The 17015-nt window shown below is 42.8% G+C and overlaps 1 protein-coding gene across 5 annotated transcripts in view; it reads left to right on the top strand.

The window, feature by feature from the left end:
• The window catches only part of cep112 (centrosomal protein 112), a 112980-nt gene that overhangs the window by 94284 nt on the left and 1681 nt on the right, over positions 1-17015 (top strand). For 4 of the 5 annotated variants that reach the window (XM_051388853.1, XM_051388851.1, XM_051388852.1 and 1 more), the window contains 3 exons: positions 4176-4277; positions 6706-6770; positions 7342-7682. In XM_051388853.1, coding sequence (XP_051244813.1) covers positions 4176-4277; positions 6706-6770; positions 7342-7345 — 171 coding nt within the window. In that variant the 3' untranslated portion in view covers positions 7346-7682. Of the gene's footprint in view, positions 1-4175; positions 4278-6705; positions 6771-7341; positions 7683-17015 lie in introns of those variants that run through there. The other variant, XR_007882067.1, reaches the window with a different exon arrangement.

The raw sequence follows: 17015 nt of genomic DNA, 5'->3' as shown, positions 1-17015 counted from the left end.
TTTGCATTAGCGCACATCATATGTGCATTTGCATCGTTGCGTGCACACCAGTTTATGTGTGCATTGTTTTTTCGCGTATGATAATAAACCTCCACTCTGTCTCCTCACTGATATTGCCCTAGTTTATCTGCCAAGACTTGTCTTTGTAATCTGATCCCTCACATGCAAAAACAGCCTTTCTGCCCAGACTTCACACAGATGTTGCTTGCCTTACACTTGCAGGGCCCTCGCAGGCTCCCCCACTCTAAAATGGCGGATCAGCAGCTTGCTGTGTGGTTCAATTCTCCTTGAAGAGAGGAGCAGAATGTTGAAGAGTACAGCTCTTTGTATAAATACATAATGATACAGTGGGCACGGTGAACTGTACAAGTTTGAGAGTGTATTCTCCTGCATCATGGGAGCTTGGTAAAATAAAAAATAAATCATTTCTCTAGTTGTTTTCAGTATTGATGCAGACATAAAAATGCAGAGGAGTTGAACTTAAGTTCTGTAGGCTCAGTCATTTTCCTGTGTGCTGTTTTTGTTGAGGCACATTACATCAGCAGCTACCAATCCATCCCATAGTTCTAACAACTTCACTAAGATCTGTAGCGACTTCTAATCTCCTCCTGCCTTTTTCGTCTTTTTTTTTTCACTTTTTGTGAAGCGGTTTCTTTTTTTCCCTCTCGCAGCAAAGCGTTTTTGAATTCAAATCGCTCCTTGGTGAACTCTGAGTGCCAATTCAGTGAATGTGGAGGTGCAAACTTTGTGAGTGGCATCATTTTTGATGTACCCCCTTGTTCCTGACAAGGTTTTTGTCACTTTGGAACAAGGGGTATATCAAAAATGTCTTTCCAGCAGCTACTCAGCCCCCCCAACCCGTCCCACGTAAGCCTGTACACACACACACACACACACACACACACACACACACACCCCAACTTCATTAGCATACATCAAGCTTCCCAACGATGTGACAAACTTCATTTGAACGTTGAAAGTGTTGAGGGCTTGTTCCTTTCTGCTGGCAGCTGTCAAAAACCACGCCATGTGACGGTACCAAACGCAAGGGAAAGTCAAAACCACAATCTAAAGACTATATATAGATGAAATGTTGTCATTTTAAGATGACTGGGAGGGGAAAACGACTGCCGCTCCTCACAGTCTTCAAAACTAGAGAATCACTCTTCATCAGGAACAAACAAAGGCTCATTTTAAAAAGAGCTGTGGAGATGAAACCTGATTTTTCTCCAGAAAGTCAAAGTCCCTCTACATTGCTTTGGGAGATAGTGGCACACTTTTTCTCCCTCTGTGTTTCCCTTCCTCTCTTTTCTTTCCTGCTCACTCTCATCTGGAGTCCGTCAATGACCAAAACCTCATGGAAGGTTTGATCAGCAGTATTGTTCAAAGGCACCCGACATCTGTCCTAATAGTGAGGAGGCTTTCTTTTCAAGATGCCGTCACATGCCACCTGTCAGAAAAACAAACATGCCTTTGCTGTAAAAAGACGTTGAAAGAGGAGGGAAAATGTTTGCACAAAGAAAAATAGAGATGTGAGAGGAGGGACCTTGGAAGAGGCGAGAGGATGCAAAGCTGGAGGAACAATGTCTTTCAGTTAGACATCTTTGGGGAGTTTGAGAGATGCTCCTGTTTTGAATTTTAACGCCATTGAGAGACGCAGTGAAGTCGGAAATTTTAATTGGTCCCTTTTTTTTCTGTATCTGTTAGCCTAGCATACGTTTCCACAACAGAGATGTTTTTATACATATAAAAAAAAGACTGCTGCTTCCACCCACAGACATGGCATAGTAAACTATATAAGCTTTAGTTAGACACGCTGTGTAAAGAAGATTGCAAATGATTTGGTCTGCTACTGCGCAGCAAGAGCATAAATCTGTATCATATGCGTTCAGGTTAATGTGATATACAGCTTATATTTATGCAAATGTGCATGCAGTGTGTAGCTATGATGCAATAATGCAAAAGTAAAGCTTATTTTCTGATAAGAACAAGACGACTTTTACAATACAGCTGTAAAGAATAATGATAAGTGATATTTTATTATTCTTTTCTGTCTCACACCAATGGCCACACACCAGCCATTCAGTGCAGTTGACCGCAAAGTCATTAGGACGCATGCCAGATACTCAACTGTACTGTATCACATAATACATTAGTTCTAGTGTGGGCTTCCCTTTGTCATCATTACTAAAGAGAACATTTGTGGCTTGTCTAGTTTGATCAGCCTTTCGACTGTACGTACAATACCCAGTCGTCCCTGTTGCTCTCTGTGAGTCCGGTGTATACGCTGTTGTAGCCTTGCCCATTCTAATGTATGGGAAGGAAAATGGAGACAGCATTGCCACAAAGGAGCTTGTAATTTAGGCAGAGCGGATCTTTCATTGCTGTGGCGACTGCACCATACATGAACCAAGAATGCAAAACTAAGGAGCGTGGCTTTTGAAGAATCTAGACTTATATTCAGAGTGGTTGGTAAGGGATGTGTTTATTCAACCATTGTTTATTGCTTCGGTCTGAGGTAGTGGAGTGTGTTTTGTCTTGGCTTGCCATTTTGTTATGACTACAGAAGCTGCTATAGATAGATAGACTTTTTATTTTTTTTTGAAAATTTGCACTCCCGTAGCTTCAGCTGATTTTTTAACTCCTGGACATTCAAATTAAAGCTTCTGAAAAACCCGTCACTCTCAAATTATCCTCGACTTCATTCTCACACGGAGAGAAAAAGACATATTTCTGTAAACTGGTGGACTCTCGACCCAATATTATTGTCCTGACACTTTAAAATGAATAGGGCAGAATGAGCCTGAAAAATGTTGGCAAAGTTGTGGCAGACTAATCTACTGCACACTGTGCTGAGACAAAGTGAGCTGCTTCATGTTGGGATCATTTATACTGGAGGTTGCTTTGAAGTGCTTCCCAAACCCTTTCATTGTGCCCAGGAAGATTAATTAGCCAAAGCCAGAACAATCAGTTAAATCCACAACAGGAAAATTATTTTAGGAAAACCAATCTTTTTCCCTCCCCCTCACCTCATTCACGCTCCTTTCACTTGAAAGACCAGCCTGATGAGAGGAGAGGTTGGGGGGGTATTCTTAATGTTAGCTGGACTTTGGTTCTGTCAAAGACATTATGGTTGAAATGCTCAGACTCTCCCCTGGTTACACCTTGAAAAATGGGGGTGAAAAACTGTTGCTTTTCACTCCCACCCTCCAAACCACCCCCCCGTTGATTCCTCGAGCTCTGTTAAACTATTCATCAAGCTCCAGATTAATTGATGCAGCAACTCTTTTCAAAATGCTGTAAATGCTTTTACAGTACTGCTCTGTGTTTGTGCATGTGTGTGTATGTATGTCTGTATATGTGTGTGTGTCCATTCATGTGTGTTTGTGGGTAAAAAAACGGGGGGGGTTGCGCTAACCAAACCCTTTTCAACTTCTATAATCAGACTCTGGTTTAGTGGAGTGTAATTTAGCCCCAGACAGACTTCCTGCAGTCCTCCCCAGTGGAGCTAGCTAGCTAGCAAGCTATTGAGCTGCTGCTGTGTTTGATGTGTTCTGCCCTCCACCATGGCCCTGTCCTCTTCCAAACCCAGCTGTGTAACAGGCCCATAAATGCATTGTGTCTGATCTGGCTGTAGTCCTCAGCAACCAGTAGGGGGTGTTGTGCTGAGCGAGTCATGCCAGTCTGTGGACCCCCTGTGGAGATGTGAAGGAGCTGTGAAGAGCGAGGGAATACTCTGAGCCATGAATAAAGAGAGGATACCCACTGTCTGTGTGTCAGTGTGTCAGTGTGTGTGTGTCTCCTCCGAGGGAGCTGTTCGCTCGGGCGCCATGTCTGGAAGTGTGTATGTGAATGGGTAGTGGGCGCACTTACTCAGCAGTGACTAATATTAATTTGCCTGATAATAAGCTTTTTTTTCTTATTGCTGAATTGTCTTTATTTGTGTCAAAAGTCAAGAATTTTTTTTAACCCAAACAGACCAACATATGATGTAAATCCAGATGAAGATCACATATTTTGAGGCTTACTGTCTGTGCAGGTGTTTCTGTGTGTGCATGGATAATACATATGTATTCATTTGATGGTTGAATAATGAATGTGTAATGTGGATTTATTCATATATTTGTTCAGGTGTGTTCTGACGCTGTTTGGTTGTCCCGCCTATCTCTTCTCAGGTGACCGTGGTGCGTCAGGAGTGCGAGGAGAAGATCAAAGGTTTGATGCCGGCCGAGCTCAGACAGGAACTGGAGGACACCATCACCTCTCTGAAGGCTCAGGTGAGAACTGACTGCTTGCCAGATACAGATCAGATACAGGCAAGACTAGAACAAACATGCTGACACATTCAATCTGGTGGCTTTAGTTTCAAGAATGTTAAACATTTTCCGGGGGGCCTCAGGTTCTCATTTGCAACCTAATAAAAGTACTAATCCTGCCTTTTTCTCTCTTTCATTAATTCATACTGTACCCTTTTAAATACACCTTCTACATTTTTTACATACATCTGCATTTCCACTCTTCTCCATGTCCTAGTTTTACCTAAACACTGCCCATTTACTGTACACACCTGCCTTTGCACCACAGATAGCCAGGGCTGGTTGCCCATTCTTGTGAACACAATATCTCCGGAACGCCTAGAGGGAATTTCTTCAAACTTGGCACAAACATGTATTTGGACTCAAAGATGAACTGATTTAATTTTGATGATCGAAGGTCAAGGTCACCGTGACCTCACAAAACACATTTTTGGCCACAAATCAATTATTGACGAGCATATATATCCCAGCAGAGCCTTCCCACAGCGGACATTTTGACTTGTAAAAGCAGGAAAGGTGGAAGTAATAACATTCATGATGGCTGCATTACATTTAGGTGAGCCAGTTCCAGGGTTCTGGTATTGTATATGCTGAATTACTAACTGGTAGTTTTATTATGTTTAATAAAACCACCGGACATAAACAAACCTTTAAGTCTTAATTCAGTGTGTAAAACCCTTGCATGAAAAAACGTAGACCTGTTTGAATGGAGCCAGAGCAGGGGGCATCAGCAAAACAATGCAGGGTCGTCCCACAAAAATATGAACCTGTTTTTTACTGCAGCACAATATAATGCCACCTGGTAAGGCTCTGCATTGGCCAATCAAACAGATGCACATGCACATTACTGGTGGATCACTTTGTAACAGTATATTTGTTATATTTGTGACAAAAGATGAAATAGTTGCTGCTGTGATAGTTGTAAAATTGTGTCTGAGTATTAGAAACCCATTCATCTGTTATTTAAACTAGACTTGGTATATACTGTTCATTGTCTCACCGGTAACTTAAACAGCATGCCCACATTAACACAGCCTGAGTGCTCAGCCAACACATACCGTTCTGATTTGACAGGTCATTTGTAAGTGTTCGACTCTACAACAACGAGGACTGGACAACTGTCGTGTGCTTTCTTCTCTAACTCCATCACGATTTTAAAAAATGGTGGCTGAAATAAAATGCTGCGATTACTCAAAGAATCAGAAATATTCAGCGCTGCGAGCCTCACCCCCAAAGATCATGTACTTTTCCCCAAGCAGGGTTTTTTGGCAGGGGGGTAAAATATTGTCCCCAGAACCTAATGTACATCCTGGTCTCTGCAGTGGAAAGTTCCTCCAAAGGTTCCTAGTCCCTAGGGAAGGTTCCTGAGGTGGAAATGTGGCTATTGCTGTTACTTTGGACCCTGCCAGTCCTCTTCATAAACCGTAATCTCTCCTTTTCTCTCCATCAGATCACACAGTCACTGTTTGCATAACCACATTCTTATAGCCGTGTTGCTCCTCTGAGCCGTGTCTCTTACTAATATCATCAGGTCCATTTTCACACTGAATCATTGAATGTTCTTTGCTTTTACATTGTAAACACGAGGGTTCTCTGTAATGGTGATAGGCCCGTGCAGTACAAGGCTCATCATAAACCCCTGCCTTGTTCAAATAGGTCTACCAGGATCCCATTTCAGTGCTCAGACCACAGCCCTGTGATCGGATATGTTTATAAGATGTAATTCGTGACCAGAATGGTCTCTCCTCTCATTGACGATGTCTTGGGTTTTGCACATTAAAGTGCATTATTTTTACATGGTGAAAAAAGGTGGGGAGAGTTTTCGTGTCTCTGGAGGCATCCGACCACATTTCGGTGGGGTTTTGCATATACTTCACCACTGTGAAGTGCCAAATGAAATGCTAGAACTTTCCTGAGGTCTCCCCCACAGAAAGGAATGTACCCTCGGCTCCAGTACGGTAGTCCCAGAACAATACAGATTCTTTTGGAGCCGTGATTATTCTGCCAGGCTCTAGATGCCGTGTAAATGTAGATGGGGTTTATTTTCACTTCAGCCAAAGACACTTCATAAATAAACTCACACTTTGTAGCCAAACAAAAGAATGGTGCTGACTCGTCTCGCAGCGTCCTAACCTCAACTAACCTGGCTCATAATCTCCCCTCTGTCCCCATGTGCCTTAACCCCGCTGCCCTAATCTCCTGACCCCCAACCCCTGCCGTCCTGACCCCTGGACTCAACAACCAAGCCTTTCTTCCACTTAGTTAACCCCCCTCCACCCAAAAAAGCACAATTGGCCATCATACCACTTCAAGTTCCTCTGCACAACTTATCAGAGCGAGTCCGTTTTATAAAGATTACCAAACGTTGCATTGTGTGTCTGTGCTGCAGGTCAACTTCCTACAGAAGAGAGCCTCTTTGCTACAGGAAGACCTGGATGCCTGTCGCAGCAGGAGGTAAGCATGAATGTTTAGATTGTATAGAAACATGTGTGTGCATACATGCCTGTATATGGTTCACGTGGAAGTGTACCCCTGTACAGAACAATGCTCACATGTGTGTGCATTCATCTTTTAACTGGTGTACACAAGTAGTGAGTGTAGTAAAGTATGAACATCCAGAATTACAAATCAGTTTGCAGTTTACTTTGTAACGCACTATTAATGCTGACTATGACAGCTTCCAGTCCTGAGGGCTTTCATATGCCTCCCATCCATCATACTGTAAGAACCATTTATGTCTTTATGAAAAGCATCTATACATACGCAGCGATGAGAGGCCTCGTCAAACGATGCTGTCGCATCTCTGCAAACATCTCTCAGGACTTTCAGTCACGCACATCACAGTAAATAATCAGTCATTTCACTGTACTCTACTGCACAACTTAGAGTCAAAGACACGCTGAGAATCTCAAAGGAGCTGTCAATCAGAGGGAGTTAGTTTAAATGTGTTTCCATTCCTTAATATCCATTCACAGGTATTACAATGTTGGTTTAATTCTGGATTTACCCAACTCTTTCTGTACAGGTAACCATGGGAGAACCACAGCCTGACCCTTCGCCGGGATATGAAGGATGAGACGTCCAATCAGATGTGAGCATTATTATTATATCATTATGTTACATGTATTTTACACACCTGTCGTGCCACTGGAGCAGCCATTTCTTTCTTTGAGTTGCTGTTGTCTCCCATGGTTTTATTTACATATAAACTATTTATTCATTGTCAGATTTAAGTTTTGCTTTGTCTGCAAATATGTTTTTATGTTACATTGTTATATTAATTTGGCGTTATTGTTATTGATGTTTGATATCAATTGTCATATTCTTACCCAAATCCATCGTTTTATAATAAAAGGATTTTCATCACTTTCTGTTGTCATGCTTTTTTGTTTTGTTTTTGAGCATGTTCTTCATCTTCTTCAAATACCTCCTAATTAATCCCTCAATTATGGGAAGTCATGCTGTTGCCCTTGTTTTAATATGACCACAACATGCATGTTAACCAAGATTAGCTCTGTAACTTTACACGAAAGTCTAAGACCTTGAATTCCCATCTCCCTCATCACTATTAAGCATCGCTTTTCTGCTCAAGCCTCCATTTAAACTGTAAAGAAAAGTTGGGGGTTTGTGGTCGGTTCAGATAAAGAGTGCTGCGAGTCGATTGTTTGAACCTCAGGCCAAACGCTACAGTCCTTGGACTTACTGTTTCTGCCTCTGCCATCACTTTGTGTTTTACCGACGGCTCCACTCAAACCCAAGCTGAATGACTCAGACGCTGGAGTCCATGAAATGGCCGCCATGTCTCCATGTCTCCAGAGTGTGGAGGTTTTATGATGATAATAACATTTGGTGGACCAAGGATGGGCTTCATAATGAGCCCCCATCCATTGGTATTTTGTGTCTGAATACACGGGTTTGAATACTGATCATTTCAGAAGAATGCTTTTTTTTTTTTTTCCTGGAAAACTCTTTGGAGGAATTATTAAATTCCAAAATCAGATTTCATTTCAAAGAAGCCCCCGCACTTATTTGCATTGGAATTGCTTTCTTTTTACACCCGCAGTTCACGCATTTCCATGTGTTCCCATTGTCCGTGACCTGTTCTGCTGTCTCCAAACGAAACACTATACCCCTCTCTGTGTTTATTTGATGTGCTGATTCTGCTGCCCAGGCAGAGAGAGAGACAAGAAACAAAAAAAGAGAGACGAAAGGAGAGAGGACTGTCAGACTGACATCTGAGAAACAGGAATTTAGTCTTTCAGCACGAAGCCTTTGTAGAGTCTGTTGTTTCTGGAAGACGCGCACAGAGGATTCATAACTTTTGGAACATAGCATTATACGTGCATGTGCGCTTGGGTACATGTAATGAAGTATGTGTGACATTTTTTGAATGTACTATGTGTGTGATTACATTCAGGCTTCAAACTAACTAGAACGTACATGTCCTCCAACTGTGTCTGAAGGCAAAAGTGTTTAAACCTGTTGTGAAGACTTAAAAGTGGGGCAAAAAGCCTGATCATTGTCCAAAGCCTTTTTACACATCTCACTCTTGACCCAAACAATAGTGCTAATGTGGATTAGGGTACTCCAAAAAAAGGACAGGGTTTGGTTTTCCTTGATCTACAGGAGCAGGTAGAGGTGTCACGAGACAACTGCTGATAAATACCAGGGGTGCAGTCTCAGTTGCATCTATATGTTCATGGTTTATCTCTAGATTCAACAGAAGTCATGTCTGGAACAGAGCGGTCTGTAAAAAAAGACAATAATGTAAGGACAATATACAAAAACACAGATGTATAAACTTCTTTAACCTTCAGCTGTGGTCTAAAAGTTACTGACATATAAACATTAACAGCTTTGGGTTTGGATATGTGTTGATGTTCTGTCCAACAGTTTAGGCCTAATTCATTGAACAATCAGCTGCCACATCTGATACTCATCAGATATTGTTTCCTGACACCTTTACTTGCTCCTGATATTGGTTTACAGTAAAACAGAAAACTTGAAACAACAAATATACCACTCTCTATGCCTCTTTTTTAAAGTATACCCTTTTCTCGATCTGCATATCAGTGGATCTCTGGGTTAGATGGCAGAAACTCTTGTCTCTCCTTACAGGCATTCATGTTGTTGCATTTAGTTATACACACGATAAAGTGACACAAGTAGTTGTGTGAAGAATGAAAAGGGAGAGCTTTAGGAAGGAGTATACTTTCACACACTCACACACCTTGCCAACCGCTACGTAAGGAAGTTACAAAAATTACTCACCTGATTCCGGAGAGGTGTTGAGACACTGTTCAGTGATCTGACGAGCTTGTGACTGAGGTCCCACCACACCTTTCTAATTCGTGGGGAGAGCTATGTCTGATAATTTTTCTAACTTTCTGAAACAGACAATACGACGATCGTGCCTACCTTACGCTGCGATTGGCCAGGTCTCTGGAGGCTTTTCACTCTTCACACAAGTACTGCTGATAAATGTAAAACGACGTACAAACGAGTGCTACAACATGAACACCTTCAAGGAGATGCTGCTTGAAAATGTGCGCTTTTATCCTCAATCCACCGCTGTTACCTCTCTCTATGATAGTAGGCTTTTTGCCCCACCTTCGAGTGTGGCCATTTGAAGATGAACACTTAAGCCTTCAGACGGAGTCAGGTGACACTTCATACGAGTTAGTTTGACTCACACTTCACCCTTTTTTAGAACTTTTTGGAGAGGAGGGTTCAGATACTGTCAGATTATTCGGCAAACACTTGATTTAAAGCATAAAGAGATTTGACATTATGATACTGTAGATCTGAAGGTTAATGCGTACTCTGTCCTGTTTAGCTCATTTACACCCGAACTGGCTCCAGCTATAACCTCTCCTTTAATCTGTGTTATTACTCTGACATAGTTTCACTCTAATTGATTGTCTACCACCAAAATAAACCTCCATAATTGTGCTTGTGTAAATACAAGCCATGAATGTCATTTCCACACGGCCGACATGGCCCCATTAAGGATCAAAGCCCTCGCTTCCTCTCGGTTATCTCCACATCAGACACTGGACTGTTGTGTGACAACAGTAAAGGGCAGTCGGAGAGCTCCCAAGGTTTCCACTCATCTGCCATATTCTCGCTTCGTGCTAGTGCTCGCAGCTGCTGTACTGTATGATGCCTCTTAATGTGGAATTTAGTTTTCATGACATGAGTGCACAAAGGCCCGTTTAGAAATCACCGCACACTCTTGAAATCCACGCAAGATAAAAACTGCCTCATGACACCGAGTCAGAAATGTAGAGCAACTGCAAATTAACTTTAAGTCGCTGTACGGGGGGGGGGGCTTAAACCAGTTTTTATTTTTGTTTTGAAGTATTTCATTCCTGTAGGATAGAGGTTATTTGAGAACATGAATTGAAGACTGGCAGCAGTTTCTGATCAGCCGTAGAAAAAGGGTGATCCGAGGTCATTCAGTGCCTCTCCTCTCCTGCCTCTTACTAGATCTACTCCTGTGACTGTCTGTGCTTGTGACAGGCCTCTGGGATCGACTGTACATCAGCATGTGATTGACAAAGTCATTGTACGTGTGTGTGTTTGCATGAGCCGTGTGCTGCTGGAGCTTTTTATAGCGCTGTATTCTGAGTCAGACCCTAGGAGGCCTGTGTTTGGCTGCTGTACGCTGCTTGCATAAATAAACCTGTTTATCGCCAACACTTCTCACACGCACTGATGTCTTCCATCGTGTTTTCTGCCTTCTTTGCCTTTGTCTCTCTTCCTGGCTTGTATCATTCTTCTCTTTGTTGATACGGTATTTATGGCAGGGATTTTTCCTTTTTTTCCCCGGCCCTGTCACTCAAACGCAACAAGAGCGGTGAAAAGGATATGCAGCTGTGTGATTTGAGAGCAAGTGGGTTAGAAGCTATACAGCCTCAGTTAGGAAGGCACAGTGGGTTGTGTTTGTGTGATTGGGGCATGGAATTTACCGTCTGATAGTGTGGGCTGAGCAGAGGGACAGAAGACCATGCACTCAAGACAGAGTGGGAGGTTTGTCTATAGCTTGCCCTGTGTCTCTGTCTGGTCTCTCTGCCTCGCTCTTTCCATTTATCTCTCTCAGCCTCTTTCGTTATTATACACAGAGAAGTGGAATGAGTAGACTACGGACACATCCACAATGATGCAGAGGAAGTTGGAAATATTCTGCAAATAATTGGATAATTTAGAAATGATGTATTACTGTGGAAAATTTAACAAACTGAACTGCTTGAGTGTTTTTGTTTTTTTTCTTCTAATTTTTTGTTTTGTCTCTGAAAGTTTAGCAATCAATTTTGATCTCAAGTCTCTTTGAATTAACTTCATATATAATCAAACCAGCACTGAAATTTGATTTTCATTCATGCTAAAGGCACAAAATGTTCACAATTTATTCATACTTTTAACTTTTCAGATGCGTTTCCTATACATTTTTCTGTCAACATTATGGTCTAAATGCTGTTTTAAAGCATTCTCCACATTGACACCTATTCAATTGTGGTGGTGAATACAAAATCCCCTTTTTTTGGTCAATTATTTGCATAAAAACAGTCAAATCATAAAGGACTAAACCCCACTCGTGTCTGTATTTGACAACTGGGGGCCGTGAAGTGTGTAGGAGAAACTATAGTGGCTGCGAAAAACGCGAAGGGCCCCCGTCTACAGCCAGTGTTTCTGGGCTACTGTTGAAACATGGCAGCCTCCATGAAAGGCAACCCGCAGCGTCTATAGATAAACACTAGCCAATGTTTTAGGGAACGAAAACAGAAAAATTCCTTTATTTAGATGATTATACACTAATAAAAACACACCTATGAATATTCAATTTCTGCCAATAGAGCCTCATAAATGTTACACACTGGACCTTTATATTATATTATAGTGTTTAGTCTATTAAAAATAGTTCAGAGTCAACCTGTGATTCCTCTATTCCTTTAAGGTTGTTAAACAGCCCAAAATTCCCAGAAATATGGAAAAGGTGGACTAAATCCAGATATAAAATATGACTGTCATAACTGTAGCCTGATCTGATTTAGAGGATCTTTACGTGCTCCTGCCTGTATTTCTTTCTCTTTATTTGGTAATACAGTGTTCAATGCCAAGCATCTGACATGTGAATGGCATTTTCATATATATATATACATATATATCTGCATTTGTGTAGACATCAGATATATCTTCTGCCATGGTGCTCACCCTGTTGAAGCGTCACACCCCTTCTAATGGAGAAACAGGAAGCGGGGGAAAGAGATACGGATCTGGCATCTGTTGAATGGACGAGCAAGTTAATCACCTTACCAGTCTGGGAACCCTGCAATCCCCAGTCAGGAAAGAGGAAGATGGGGTTAAAGTGATGGATTAAGGATGAGTGAGGGAGCCCAGGGTTCAGGTTAAGACTGATTCAGAGATGGATCACTGTCCTGTCAAGCATGGCAGAACAGTGGCGTCCGGCCTGTGAAGTGTCTGCATGGTGCTTCAGTGCGAGCGGCAGAGGAAATGAAAGTCATTACTGTCAGAGTGGAGTGAGCTTCATGGCCCAAACGGGATTAGACAGTGCATTCGACATTGTTTCTATACATTGGTAGACTTAAAAGTCAAGCGCAAAATGGGATTAAAACGAGGGAAAAAAACCAATAAATAACCTTCAACACCCCCCCCCTTTTTGCCTCTCTTTTATTTCCTGTCTGCCTTCCTTCGCTACAAATTCCCTACCTATTTCATGTCTCATTCTTTCTGCACAGTCTTTTTCTCTTTCACCTGTCTTCCACTCTCTCTGACACATCTCTCTTTCCCTTCTCCCGTCTTTCACACACTCATCCCCCATCATCAAAATGCACAGGTAGGCGCCGACTCCCACTCGCACTTTACATTCTCTGTTTTGCAAAAAAAGAAAAACATCCTTCTGGGGCCAATTGGTGCTTGAAATCCAACTTCATTCCCCTCAAACTGAACCCTTTCAAAAAACAAACCCTCCCACCACTCGCACTCTTTTTTTTCTTTCCTCCTCTTCCTCTTTCAAAACAGCCCCATAACAAACTGGCGAATTGTTGCCCTTCCTTAACTTTTAAGGGTATTATGCACCATGTCCAACTTCAAAGCCTGTCTTAACTCCACACTTTAATTGTATCTTCCCCAGCTCTCTGCGTGCCATTTGATTGTGCTGACAACAGCACTTCTCCCCGCGTTCTCCTCCATCCTTCTCCTCCCGTCCTCCTCTGCCACTCTTTGGTCATCGCTTGTGTTGTGTTTTGACCCCCTGCGCCACCAGTGCTCCTCTCATCGGCTCCTTGCTCCCTTCAGAGGCTATTGTCCCCCTGTTGTCACCTACTTTGAAGAGGTAGCCTCCATTTCCTCTCTCGGCGGTCGGTTGTTGCCCGGGGTGTGTACACACCAAACAAACTTGAAACAGTAACCCCCTGTCCTACATTGGCTGTCTCCTGCTCTCTTTATCTGCTCTCTCTCTCTTTCTCCCTCTCTGTCTGTGCGAGCTGACTTCCTCCTCATGGCCCTGGTTGATAATTGCCATAAGCTTCCCTCTTGGTTTCATTTTCCATTGTCCTCCCCCAAATTCTTGGCTCTGGCTTGAGATAAAGGGATGAGTACTTCAAAGGGGTCTGCAAAGAGTTTAACCCCAAGCCGAAAGGAACAGCTCACAATACTGTAATTGAGAGCAGTTACTGATCACAGAGCTGCAGCACAGAGAGGACAGCACCGGTAGAGACACACACACACACACACACACACACTCTCTTGAGTGTTTATGACTGCAACTGAGGTGGCCAGTAGCAGTTACAACAGGCCAAGGCTGCTCAGGAGACCATATAACACAGTCGTAAACTTCTCTTGTCCTCTTCAGTTGTGAAATAGGAGGTATTTTTCATCAAATATGATTTAAGATATCATAGACAATGAAGCCAATTTGTTTATTTTATGCACACAAAAAAAAAGCAGTCAACATTAAAGAATTGATTGGGCCCCCAAGTGATTTATTCATGCCCTTCTGTCTCTATTTATAGGGCTCTTTGTAGTCGGGCTGAATTTGACCTGTCCCTGTAATAATATCTTCCCAAACAGAGATAGTTACACCCCATAACCTCTCTCCCTGAAGTCCTCTTTCAAGAGACTTTTTATAGGGCCAGGAGCCAAGGACACCCCTGGTCTCCGGACAGTCACAGACCTGGGGTCAGCTCCTGAGGGGCAGCGAGGAAGACCCGACCTATGGGGACCTCCCATGAACCATAGAGGGGGCTGACAAGGCAGGAACATGAGGGCCCAACTGGCCCCTGGTACTGGCAGGGGGTCCACAGCATCGCCATGGTGATGGTTTCCACCCTGGTGTGTTTACTGTCAGAGGTCAGCCTCGGCCCAACAAAGTTAACAAAGGCTGACATTGTCGGGGTAGAACTTGGGTATATTAGCCAGATGACCTGTACACCTAGAAAAAGACTTAGACTGTGTAGATGAGCTTTTATGAGGAGAAATTGTGTCTGTGCAGACTTCCTTTCACTCTGAGTCATTAGTGATTCACATCTGGCATGGTTCCAGATGTCAGATCTACTGTACATCAGTGGGTTCAAACCTTTCTTATCAGATGAACTCCTCCGCTGCCATTTATTACAACTGTTGATCCATTACTGTTATCTAATCACGGCATTTTAACTGTTTAACCATTACTTTGAGCTAACAATTCCAGCTGTTTATTATTGACTTTTTAGCTACTCTATGTAGCCTGCTATTTCCAACATTTATTATAACTTAACCCTTATTTTTTAGTTAACTATTTAAACCATTTATCCATCACTTCCATGTTTCTTTTTTCATCTTCTCTGCAAGCTTGCTAACTAGTTTTCATACAGTATGTGGTGTTCAGGTGCAGCTAACTCAATAAATAACTTTAATTTCTATATTTTTCTTTCAAGTTAGTATTGCTAGTACACGGGCCTTCCACAATACCCCCAAGCAACTGCAGAAGTACCCCCTGTGGCAATCATCTTTTGCTGGGACAGTGAGTTTGATGGAGACAACACCGGGAATGTTTTTGTGCAGGATGTGAGCGCGATAAAGTGGCCTTTGAATGACGAGTAATCCCTTAGTCATCATGGCCTCTTCAAGAGCAATTTCCCCTTTTATTAACCTTGATGGGAAGTGAGGTATCAAGGGAGAAAGTTTCACAGCACCTTTAGCAAACAGGCTGATCAAAGTGTTTGCCGTCTTTGTGCTGTACTTTTTGAATGTCTGTCCACTGAGACAACAAGGACACACAGACACCTACTGTCTCCCTTTTCAAGAATATAGCCAGTCCTCTTGTACAGAGAGTCTCCTGTGGTGGCTCATTTGAACACTATTGGCTCTGTTATATAAACACTATTAACATCACAGCCTGTAGCAGTGCCAATAAAGAAACTGTAGTGTGCAAAATGTCCACTGCTGTCTGCATCCAAACAACTCCTCTCAGTGAAACCCGGTGAATGGATGAATGTCTGATCTGTCTATGGGCTTCTTTTCGGTCCCTTTCATGTTATCTGTGCTGCAGTTTAAGGGGCACACACAGAGCGGAGAGAGAGCCGCACTGTAAGAGCCGCAGAGAGGACTATTTCTTCTGTTGCTTAAATGATATGATAACATCCTTCAGGGGAACTTATCCTCGCTGAGCAGATGTTTTAAACTGGTGTGCATGCATGTACCATGTGCCCTCACTGCCACTGGTAGGAGCTGTGGAGTGATAACCACACTGTGATTCCCCATTGCAACATGTTGTATCTAAATCTGTGGATGGTTAAAGTGACTTTAATTTCAAATGCCTGAGTTTAAGCTTAACGCAGAAAACTTTTGTCCGGCTGAAGTTTCTTCTTTTTCTTCTTTTCAGCAAGTCCTTTGAATCTTGCAGGAGGGACACATCTGTGCCTCTATCCCTTCCAAACACTGCCTTAAGGGGATTAAAAATCATAGTTTCATTATTCTACTGGGGCCTATTGTCTTCTTGTTATGTGACCAAAAAAATTCATATGAGGGATATGAACGTTGCTATTTGATACACGCCGCTGCATGCATTGTGCATCCCCAGGACTCCAACGGATTAATCTCAGAAACTATGCGGGTCTTGAAAAAAGAAAAGATCCCTGCGTCTTTAAAGTTTATGTAGCAACAGAGGGATTGTAGCGATAATGCTATTGGGGCGGCAGATCAGTTACTTCTGACGCTCCAAAGCCTCGGGGAGTTGGCTCAAGATTGCTTGTCTTTGATAAGGTCCTCACTATGTTAGCTGCAACTTCGTGATCGAGGGGGGGGGGGTTGGCAAAACGTGGTAGAAAAAAAAAGCTCGCAGGTCGGTAAATAAACCGAGCAACCTTTTAAGATACAGCCTCATCCCGAGTGGCTCTGCAACGGATCCAGGAAGCTCCGCCACTTGTTTTCCTTTTTTTTTTTTTTTTTCGGAGGCATCAAGCTGCAATTGTTTTTTATGCAGCTGTCGGGACCAGGCAGTCGGTTCCTTACTTTGAAGTGCGCTGCTCCAGCCTGTCTGCTCAGTTGGTGTTGGAGTCGCCTGCAGGAGAGAACCTACCGTGCGGCATGGCAGCCTGAAACCATAGGGAGGAGAAAAAAGGAGGAGGGAGGAAAAAGCGGTATTTTTTTTTTCCTCTCGAGTGCATTTTTCTCTCCGTGAACCGACTCAAACCTGAA

This window comes from Dicentrarchus labrax, unplaced genomic scaffold (genome assembly GCF_905237075.1).
Source record: "Dicentrarchus labrax unplaced genomic scaffold, dlabrax2021, whole genome shotgun sequence".
NCBI lineage: Eukaryota > Metazoa > Chordata > Actinopteri > Moronidae > Dicentrarchus > Dicentrarchus labrax.
The sequence above is the reverse complement of the archived record's forward strand: the minus strand, read 5'-3'. Positions and strand labels throughout refer to the sequence as shown.